We start from the raw sequence: 10,666 nt of genomic DNA, 5'->3' as shown, positions 1-10,666 counted from the left end.
CGCAACCTTTCCGTGGGAGGAATTCACTAGCTGTGAGTGGAAGAAAGAGAATCTAGCAAAATGCTAGGGATGCGAGCCCACAATTTGCTGTTTATCCATCAACCACCTAGGAGAGGGATGAAAAATGAGAGATTGAAGAATAGAGAGATGTACGATGAGAGGAAAAGTGAGAAGAGGGCTTTTTCAGAAAAACAGAGCTTGAGGGTCGAGTGATGTGAGAATCACAAATGAGAAAGGGTGGGAAACACTACCCAGTGAAACAGGCTCCCTGTGCACGCCTGAGTGTCGTGTCTTTTTGTTTTATCTCGATTCTTGTTTTGAGTCGTTTCGAGTGTTACTCGATGTGTCTAGGTTGCGTGCCTTTTATTTCCTTGTTGAGTTGTCTTGCTGTGTTCAGTCGTAGGCTCGATACCCGGTCAAAAGCTCATTTATCAATTCAAAAATAAAATCGTTTTGCGCTCCGAGTGCCGTGCCGTTCTCCACATCTGTGCAAAACAAGATTCGTTCTTTCATAAAACCGCAGGGTTCAACCCAGGTCATGCGAGAACAGTAGAACTAGGACCTATTTGAAGCTATATGGGTTCCAGACTACAAAGCAAAAGCAAAAGAGGAAATGTCGAGCATCTGAGTTTGTTTCAACTTCAGTAAGTTCCGAGACTACATTCCGTGATGTATACCTCTTTAAGTCTTGCCAAAGCTCCGAAGTATGAGTGTGCCTCTACCTCAAGCTCAAGATCAAGTCTGCTTCATGCCAGAATGGCAATCGAAGTGCTCTCCCTGAGTACCATTCCCCGCCAGAGGCATCTTGGCTATGTTTGCAATGAGTTCCTAGGAGACCAACTGCGACGGTGGAAACTAGAGTTCGAATGGCTGATGCCTAGAACGTAAAGGTTCAGGATTTCCGAGACTAAAGTCTGGTTTCAATACCCAGAGGCATGTCCTCGGCTTGAAATCTGTATGGAAGCCCCATAGGTTGAGATAGCATGTATGCACCTCAATTCTGGATACTGAACCAACCTAGTCTGTCACCCCGTTGGAGAATAGGGAAAGTTGTGAATGTGATCAGGAAGAAAGGCAACATCCAAAGTGTTCTACGTGAAGAACCCTTGTCAGTATTTCAGAGCCTTTGTACTGTAAGATGAAGGTAAGTGTTCGAAGAGCAGAGGGGAAGATCCCCATCGGAGCAGAGCGGTTCACCGCCACTCACCTCATGAGGTGCTTTCTAAAGTGCTGTTTTGTCCATTTATTGCTTTCCTTAAGCATCATGCATTGTAATGCATTGTACCTATCAAGTTTCTTTCTCATTTCATGCACAATATTGTATGTACGGTTCATTCAAGGAAGTTCCGTTTTAAGATCATTTATTTAGTGTATCAATCACACTTCATTCATTTAGTATATCAATCATACTTTGTTCACTTAGTGCATCTATCACACTTTGTGCTCACCTTTTTGTGTATCAATCACATGTTCGCTCTGTGTATCTATCACACATGCACACTGTATTCGCAGTGAGAATTCCATAATTTTCTTACATCCTTTCTGCATGAGGTGTAGTTTGGCTCGAGTTTACTTGCTTGCCTAGCATTCGCTTAAAATGTTGCATTTATTTCGCATAATTGCCTCATTACAGCTCTCTTTGCATAATCATGAGTGATGCTCGGCTTCGCGTAGCGTATAAGTCCACTCTTCAAACCGGCTTCGCTTAGCGTATAAGTCCAACTTTCAAACTGGCTTCGCGTAGCGTATAAGTCCACTCGTCAAATCGGCTTCGCTTAGCGTATAAGTCCAACTTTCAAACCGGCTTCGCGTAGCGTATAAGTCCACTCTTCAAACCGGCTTCGCTTAGCGTATAAGTCCAACTTTCAAACCGGCTTCGCGTAGCGTATAAGTCCACTCTTCAAACCGGCTTCGCTTAGCGTATAAGTCCAACTTTCAAACTGGCTTCGCGTAGCGTATAAGTCCACTCGTCAAATCGGCTTCGCTTAGCGTATAAGTCCAACTTTCAAACTGGCTTCGCATAGCGTATAAGTCCACTCGTCAAACCGGCTTCGCTTAGCGTATAAGTCCAACTTTCAAACCGGCTTCGCGTAGCGTATAAGTCCACTCTTCAAACCGGCTTCGCTTAGCGTATAAGTCCAACTTTCAAACTGGCTTCGCGTAGCGTATAAGTCCACTCTTCAAATCGGCTTCGCTTAGCATATAAGTCCAACTTTCAAACTGGCTTCGCGTAGCGTATAAGTCCACTCGTTAAACTGGCTTCGCTTAGCGTATAAGTCCAACTTTCAAACCGGCTTCGCGTAGCGTATAAGTCCACTCTTCAAACCGGCTTCGCTTAGCGTATAAGTCCAACTTTCAAACTGGCTTCGCGTAGCGTATAAGTCCACTGGTATGAGTACAAGATTTAACACCCACGTGTCCACCAGACACAAACAAAAATACATTTAATTCTTGTTATGGGACAAGACAAGTAGTTTCATCCGCACCGAGACGAATGGATAGTTTCCCAAGATACGGTGGCATTTGGTTTCTAGCCCGTACACAACGAAATATAAATTGAGTATAAAATAAACAAAATAAAAATAAAAATATGGTGGGTTAGCCCTGCATAAAAAGTTAGTAAGACCCACTATCCTGCAAAAAAAAAAAAGTTAGTATAATTTAATCATAAGTAACTTGTTGAAGAAGTTTAAAAATACACTGTTTCATGCTTAAATAATTTGAATTGACCAAAACTCAAAGAACAAAAGTTGTACAGAATCAAATTTTCTAAAATACAATGCGGACTAATTTAGTAGAAACTGAACAGTTTGAGAGAAAAACTTAATAGAAAATCCTAAACGAAATTTGATCAAAAAATTTGGAACTAAAAACGAAAAGAAAATGTTGTAAGATGAATTTTTTCGAAAAAGTTCAAAACACAAAAAGTGTTCAAAATAATATTTTACTTCATTTTATGAGAAACCTACAAAAATGAGCTCGTTTCGTGGGTTAAAACAGCCTCTAAAATCTACATTGCTAAAATGAATCAAAACTACTATAACCAAGATCATTCAATTATAAGTTATAATCGATCTTTCTAATAAAAAGTTAAAACACAAAAGTTGTCTAGAATCACGTATACATGCCTCTACTCAAATTTCATAATTTATCGAGGTCGATTACTATTTTTCAAGATGTATAAATCAATACAATTCACACTATAACAATAAACTCATATTTAATTCTTTGTACCTTAACTCTATAATTTCGGCCCTTCACTTCTGGCCTACACATATGTCCCATGTAGCTCTCGTATACCTAACACCGCTCCGAAGCCAAACTTGCATGGGGATATCGTCCCGAGTTTGACCCACACTCCCCGGATGGTTAGCATATACGTACGTGCATAAATTAAAGCACTTGTCTACTCATAAGAACGATGCAACAATATATATACACACAATCTCTCATCTACTCATGAGAACAAATATAATAATGCCAAGCCTAAGGCATTCAAATAAATCTCACAATCCTTACTTTTTTTTATACACTCTTTCCACCAACACTCAAATAAAACAACAATCCATGGAGTCATGGTAGAGTAGAAGAAATTTATCTATGGGTTCCTAATTTATTTTAATTTCATATATTCATGAGTGTGATTACAATCATAAAATAAATATATATAAAAACCCTAAACCTTACATATATATCTAACCAAATAATAAAATCAATCCATCATCTACATGCAAATACAAAATTAAACCAACATCAAATAAATAAATAAGATCAACGAATCAATCCATCATCTAACCAATATCTATGGATTCTAAGTTTATTTCAATTTCATATAATCATGAGTGTGATTACAACCATAAAATAAATACATAAAAAAACCCTAAACCTTGCATACACAAACTACAGGAAATGACAGTTTTGGTGACCAAAATATTGGTCACCAAAATCCCATTTTTGGTCGCCAAATCTAATTAGCGACTAAATTTTTTTGTCGCCAAGTTCGTCGCCTATACTCTGTCGGCGATAGTATTATTTTTGGTCGTTGAAAGTTAAACATTTGGCTACTAAACTTTGGTTAGTTGGGAAAGATGATCTTTTGGTGACTAAATTATTGGTCGCCGAAATTGAACTTTTGGCTACTAAACTTTGGTAGATATAAGGAGCATAGTCAAGTGTAATGAAACTTATAAGGAGAAGGAGAAGGAGTATAGTTAATTATTGGTCGCCGAAAGTTAAACAGTAGCAACACAAGGATATGAAACTAGTATAGTCAAGTGTATGCCATAGATATAAGGAGAAGGAGCCTAAAACAGATACACAAAACAGTTTGCTTTGCACAGTTTGGAAGGCAAAATTGTTGAAATCCCAAAACAGTTCGAATAATTGGTTAGTGTGCTATGTTAAGAATAATCAATTAGTGTAGTCTAGAATTTATATAACTCTTAGACTTGGCCTTTAAAATATGAAATGTTATAGATAGGAGAACCACATGCATACACTATACAAAATGGCAAATCCAAAAGGCAAACCTATTATCTCCATATCTATACTTAATATCCAAAACACCTTGCCCCATTAACTAAAAACAAAACCCAAAATTTGGTGTGGAGTGAACTTAGACATTTCATCGAACACCTGAGCTACAAAAAAAGAAAGAAAAAAGAGAGGTCTCAACCAAATCTTGTTCAAAAGTCCCAACATTACTAATCAAACAAAATTAAGGTCAGCAAATTGCACCCAAAACAAAAAAACAATGGTCCTTGACATAGATGTGAAACAAACATAAATGAGAGCAGCATCATATTAATAGCATAACAGAGATACACCCATTGTGCTTCTCTATGCCCGAGATTCAACTGAGAGAAATAATGATTATCATAAAAAACAATCAACTGATGCAGAAACTTTGCAATCTCAAACAAGAAGCTACTTTCCATTAATCGCACAAGCAAACCAGACAACAGAGTCTAGTCAACTGATCACTTCTTTATCATTTAATACCAATTCCTCGCCAGCAGTTAATTTAAAAAATAATTGATCAAATAGTATACATATCAACGTCAAATTCAAGGTAGACCAGACCTAGAAAGTGAATCTTTACTTATTCTGGTCATGGACCTGTGAGAAATACTAGATCATTTATCCGTTCATCTTAATTTATCATTCATTCCACTGTTTTCTCAACAACCAAATCAAATATAATGAGAAGCCAACACTGAAGTTGTTCAACAGCTACAAAGAATAAACATTTGAGCACAAAAACACATAAAAATGAATTCAATGACAAAAAAATTGAACATTATCACTAACCTGTAAAGTAAAGAGCCTATCTTCAAACTGAATTTCTTTAGTCAAGAAATCAGCTTCGATTGTTACCGTGTATTGATTGCTAAACTTCTTATTCACATATCTAAAAGCAAGTATTCAAGGCAAACAATACCAAATCCACAAAAATAAAAATATACTAAAACAAACACCGTTAAATTCAACAATTAAATTAATAAACAATCTACGAAGGATACTGATTCATCAAAGAGGTCTTTCCGACCTTGCAATGCACAAAACAAACAAAACATATAATTAGATCGAGCTCCAATTAAAGAAGTGGAAGAAGAACTTGAAGAGCTCCAATTGAATCTATACATCAAAAGATCTAAGGCATATATATACGTCTCAACACCCTAGAATTGAAGATTGGCGGGGAGAGAGGGAGGGAAAAGGAGCAGCGGAGAGGGAGAGGGAGGGGAAGAGAGGCGCTGAAGAGAGAGAGAGAGGGGGCGAAAGACATACTTGGGATAATGTTCCAATGGTGGATCGATGGAGGTACGACGGTGCGAGAGAGATCATAGAAGGAGAAGAGGCATGAGAGAGAGAGAGAGAAAGGGAGGCAGAGAAATTAGAGCTTATTTAGCCAAAAATGGTGATGTTTTGCAAACCTACCCCTTTTTTTTTTTTTTTCCCTGACTAACAGATTTGGTCGCCAAAGACAGAATTTTAACTTTTTCCCGACTGAAAAATAGTTTCATCGCCAATTAATTTAGGAACCCTTCATAAATTCAAAATCCTCCCTCCAAAATTTTAATTAAAAGTGCTGACTAAAACATTTAGTTGGTAAAAAATTTAGTTGCTCCAAAAAAAATTTTGGCGACCAAACTTTTAGTCGCCAAAAATAAAAAGTAAATTTTTATTTTTCATTCGGCGACTAAATAAGTTTAGTAGCCAAAACTAACTATACAGCGATTAAAAAAAAATTAGTTGCAATTGTGACATTTTTAGTGACTAAAAATTTTTTTAGTCGCCAATTGCTGCATTTTTAGCGATCCAAAATTTTTTTAGTTGCCAATTGTGACATTTTTAGTGACTAGATTTTTTTTAGTCGCCAATAATCAATATACCCCGACTAAAAAAAATTATTAGCTAAATCATGTATTTTTGCCGACTAATATAATTTTTGGTCGCCAATTCCACAACTTTTGGCGACTAAATTTTTTTTAATAGTCAAATTTGGTCGCTAAAAGTGTAATTTCCTATGGTGATAACTAACTAAAATAATTAAAATCAATCCATCATATTCATGTAAATACAAAATTAAACTAACATCAAATAAAATAAAATAAAATAAAACAACAAATTAAACATAAATTAAGAAAAATGAATTTTATACTCATAATTATTTTTACAGATAAAAAACAAATATTTAAAAAAATAATAGAGTCACAAAAATATAATTCTGACCCTAATTTTTTTTTCTCCTTCTTTCCTCTTCATCCCCGCCGTCTCTCTCTCTCTCTCTCTCTCTCTCTCTCTCTCAACTTTCCGCTGCTCCTGCTCTCAGTTTTTCCTTAGTGAGGCTCTAACACTTATAACCTAATAAACTATTATATAATATTGTATAAATACAATATAAATATAACATATATAAATATAAATATAAAATCAATATATATAACACCTTATATATATATATATATATAAATGTTTAAATTAATTACATATAATTAAATAATACATTAAATTAATTAAATTACATATTAAATTCTTATGTAACCACGCTGTACGGGGAAGAAATAATTATCCTCGTATAATCCTGTTGACTAAGTCCACGCTCCTCCGTATGACGTCGCTTTGTCACCTGAAAACACAAACGTGAGCTAGCCGGCGGGTGTGTGCCGGAAACCTCTCCGATGCCTAAGTTAGAAAACTTGACAAATAGACAAAGCTCAATGTATTCAGGAAGCAAAATTGTATGTTGTGTTCTGTTACCTCCTCCAAGGTGATGTTTGTGAGCTTTTTATAAGTTTCGTGTGGCACAATCCTAGTAGGACTCTTATTCCTCCATGCAGAGTCCTCCTAGGATTCATACTCCTAAGGATAATGCTTATCCTTTTACACCCCCCACTGCTTAAACCAAGTGGGATGGTTTTTACTTTGGCCGAACTACGATATGACCGAAATAAGCTTGGCTATGCAGAGCCACTGATTAGGCCGAACTATTCTTAGTTCGGTTCTGCTTTTACTCCTCATCTCGGTTCTCCTCTGCTCAACCCATAACACGACTGGACCGAACTAACAAATTGCGACCGGCACAACTCCAAGATCGAGCTACCGAGTAGCAGTGTTTTGGCCGTTCTAACCTCAATACATCTCAACCGGACTATTACTGGGACCGACCTAACTCCAAGTTGCCCGGACCGGAGTAGCTTTACATCTTATTGCACTGAAGTAATTTTACCTCACCTGAGCCGGAGTAACTTTTACATTTCTATTGGGCCTTTCTATCCTGTCCTTCGTACTTTGGGCCATAAAGTCCATCTCACAGCTCGGCCCAATTTTTCCCAAAAATTACCCTCTCAATTGCCCCTTAATTCCATCTGCAGAGCATGATTAGGATTACCAGTATACCAGCCGAGCGGGAGTTTTTAAGCTTTTCCAGCCGAGCTAAAAACCCTTTAACCTCTCCAGCCGAGCTAAAAACTCTTAAGACTTTTAAGCCGAGCTAATTTTTACTCTGGGCTCCATTTTGTCCGGTCAAAACGTCTCTTCAATCACGACTGTAACGCTTCCCTTTCCAATGACACGTGGCAGGTTCTGATAGGCTGGGAGCAGCTGTCACGCCGCCCTCGTAGTACGAAAAATTTGAACAGTCCCGCCCTTTCGTCCATTAACCAAAACAACCCTTTTATTTTTTGAATCACTTTCTCCACTATTCTTTCGTCTTCTCTCTCTGTGCCTTTGTTTCTTCCATTATCAAGCTCGTGTTCTTCATTTGCTGATACTGTTGCCGACTCCAGTCCTCTTTTATTCCATCTGGTAAGCAAATCCATCTCCCTTCCATGTTTTACCTTCGTATCTGTTCAATGCATTATGTTTAGTGTGTTTTTGCAAAATATTTCTTCCATTTTTGCTATGCTTCTGTACTTTCAGTAGAACTCATGTGTGTATGAATTATCCTGTAGAAAACTAGTCTTGGATCCAAAATAATGTAGCGACCGAACTAGGGTACTGTTTGTCCTATATAGGTAGATCACTTTAGCCAATAACCGAACTAGGATCGACCAGGTTTTAAAAAATTACCAACTCCTGATTCACTGTAGCCGAAATAAAATCACCGAACGAAGTTTGAATACACTAGACTAGGAACCTCGGTTTTCAACCGAACTAAGCTTTTGGGGCTAAGCCAGCTTTCTTAGTTTCTAAACCGAACTCAGAAAGCTGCCCCTAGAGGCTCAACCGAAGTAACTTTATTCATACTTCAACCGATTTAGGCCTTTGGGGCCAAACCAGCTTTCTTAGTTTCTAAACCGAACTCAGAAAGCTGCCCCTAGACGATGAACCGGTCTAACGAGCGACCTGCTCAAACCGAGCTACCAAACCTTTTGACGAACCGAGGTAGAACCAGTTCAGGAGGCCGAAGTAGGGCGCTTATACCTTGCTTTTAAATTGTAGCACGGTCCAATGATCTGTGCTTAACCCCTTTGTTTTTTACTTTGCAGACTTAGGTTATCCAGGCACTCCTGCGTGCGCTCAACCGAGCTACTGAGCATGATTTTTGCACCGATATAATTTATTCATAAATTATACATCAGATGGGTAAGTATAGGTATTTGGTAGAGACCCCTGGTGGCATGGCCGAATTCCGAAGGGATTATGGCATTCCAGACGATGTACACCTTACCCTAGCCAAGAAGGATATCATACCCTGGGGTGAGGCAGGCTTTGTACCCTTTACCCTGCTTTCAATAATAGAGACCGGACTAAGGTTCCCAGTCCAGCCTTTAATTTGTGAATTTCTTAGGCAAACCAGACTATGCCCAACACAACTATCCACCAATACATACCGAATAATAATGTGTATAGCCGAGCTAAACCGTCAAGAAGGCCTGAACCTCGGTTTAGCCGAAATCTTCCACCAGTACTCCATAGGTTCCAAAGAAGATGGCTGGGTTTATTACCTTAGGATACGCCACCGTAGAGAAAAGATAATACAAGATACGCCGGATAAGGACGTTAATGATGATGACTTTTTCTGGGTATCGGGCAATTTTGAAGATCAGCAAGCCCAAATCCCAGGCCGAAGTATAAACTGGAAGAAAGGAAAACCTGGTAGAGTTTACTTCGGTTTTATGTATTTTTTTTTTCTTGTACTTTGGTTTCGGATGTCGTAACCGATCTAACAGTTTTATCCTTTTTGCAGACTCAGCTCATCTTGTTTCCCATTACAGTTACCCAAATCTGAACACACTCCGAGCCGCATTACGTGTTAAAGAAAGGAGTTGGGCTAAGCTTCTAAACTTTGAGCCGATCTACAGATATAGCGGTCGTCGAAAAGCCCGAGTGACCGATTGCCTTCTTGAAGAAGCACCTGAACCGGACCCAACCTTGCCCGAAATACGACTTGTTCTACTAACCGCTGAAGAAGAGATGGCAAAGAAAAGCAAAGTTAGGGCCCTTCTGACCGAAACAACTAGGCCCGAAGTAACACCACCCAGCCAATCGCAACCTGCTGTTGTGGCCCTCCCTTCTCAACAGCCGTCCTCTTCTCGCCGAACCAAGCGCGCCCGGACTGCTGAGACCAAACAAATTTTGGTTGATGAAGCAGAACCCGTACTTCCGCCGAGCTTGCCACAGAGCCCCCAACTGGTACCTTCTGACCGAACTACCAGCAGCTGGGCCCCAAAACTTACCTTCAACGACCGAGACATCCGAGATACAGATTCGGTTGTTGCTGAAAAAGACCACTTGTTGGCCCTCAATCTGGCCAAGGGTGTATGCCTCCCCAAAGACATGGAGCATCACCAAAAACAACTGAATACCGAACTAAAGGCCATCCGGTCAACGACAAAATCCATGATTCTGGTAAGCAACTTCGGTCATTTTGCTGACTAGTTTCTTTTTTCAACTTTTACTTCGGTTTAAAGGGAAATCTTTGCTTTGTCAGGCCCTTCAGAAAAACCAAATCACCCATAGGAAAGTACTGGAGCTTAGGAAAGTAACTAGGCAAGCAGCGGCAGAGGCTGAGGCCAAAGCGGCCGAGCTGGAGGAGGCCAGAAAGAAAATGTCCGAACTACGAGGTGAGGTCGGCAGACTGACCGGAATGGTTAGTTCGGCCGAAGCCGAAAAACAAAAGACTGCCATTGCTCTGAAGGACAAGTACCTGCGCGAGCTG

The 10,666-nt window shown here is 39.0% G+C and overlaps 1 protein-coding gene across 4 annotated transcripts; it reads right to left on the bottom strand.

Moving 5' to 3' along the window:
• Window positions 1-2,382: 2,382 nt before the first annotated feature.
• On the bottom strand, window positions 2,383-5,952 carry LOC114299201 (ras-related protein Rab7). 4 transcript variants are annotated; one of them, XR_014350013.1, is made up of 4 exons: window positions 5,523-5,952; window positions 5,311-5,410; window positions 3,235-4,640; window positions 2,383-2,634 (listed from the first exon to the last, which is right to left on the bottom strand). XR_014350013.1 is itself a non-coding variant. In XM_082904117.1 (4 exons), the coding sequence occupies exons 1-4, from the start codon at window positions 5,845-5,847 to the stop codon at window positions 4,576-4,578; spliced, it is 243 nt and encodes an 80-aa protein (XP_082760243.1). In that variant the 5' UTR covers window positions 5,848-5,952; the 3' UTR covers window positions 2,383-4,575. The 4 variants fall into 4 exon arrangements, 1 of the variants encoding a protein (XP_082760243.1); XM_082904117.1 differs by having other exon boundaries at window positions 2,383-4,635; window positions 5,523-5,548; window positions 5,791-5,952; XR_003642242.2 differs by lacking the exon at window positions 3,235-4,640 and having other exon boundaries at window positions 5,523-5,948.
• Window positions 5,953-10,666: the final 4,714 nt, after the last annotated feature.

This window comes from Camellia sinensis, chromosome 2 (genome assembly GCF_055761805.1).
Source record: "Camellia sinensis isolate YWXY chromosome 2, ASM5576180v1, whole genome shotgun sequence".
NCBI lineage: Eukaryota > Viridiplantae > Streptophyta > Magnoliopsida > Ericales > Theaceae > Camellia > Camellia sinensis.
This window is presented reverse-complemented; position numbering and strand designations above follow the sequence as displayed.

Excerpts from the sequence above, each read along its gene's own strand:
- LOC114299201 (XM_082904117.1), bottom strand. The coding sequence starts at position 5,847 with ATGATCTCTCTCGCACCGTCGTACCTCCATCGATCCACCATTGGAACA. Across the intron at positions 5,549-5,790 it reads CCATTGGAACATTATCCCAA|GTCGGAAAGACCTCTTTGAT; the intron begins GTATGTCTTTCG and ends GTGCATTGCAAG. Across the intron at positions 5,411-5,522 it reads AAGACCTCTTTGATGAATCA|ATATGTGAATAAGAAGTTTA; the intron begins GTATCCTTCGTA and ends ACTTGCTTTTAG.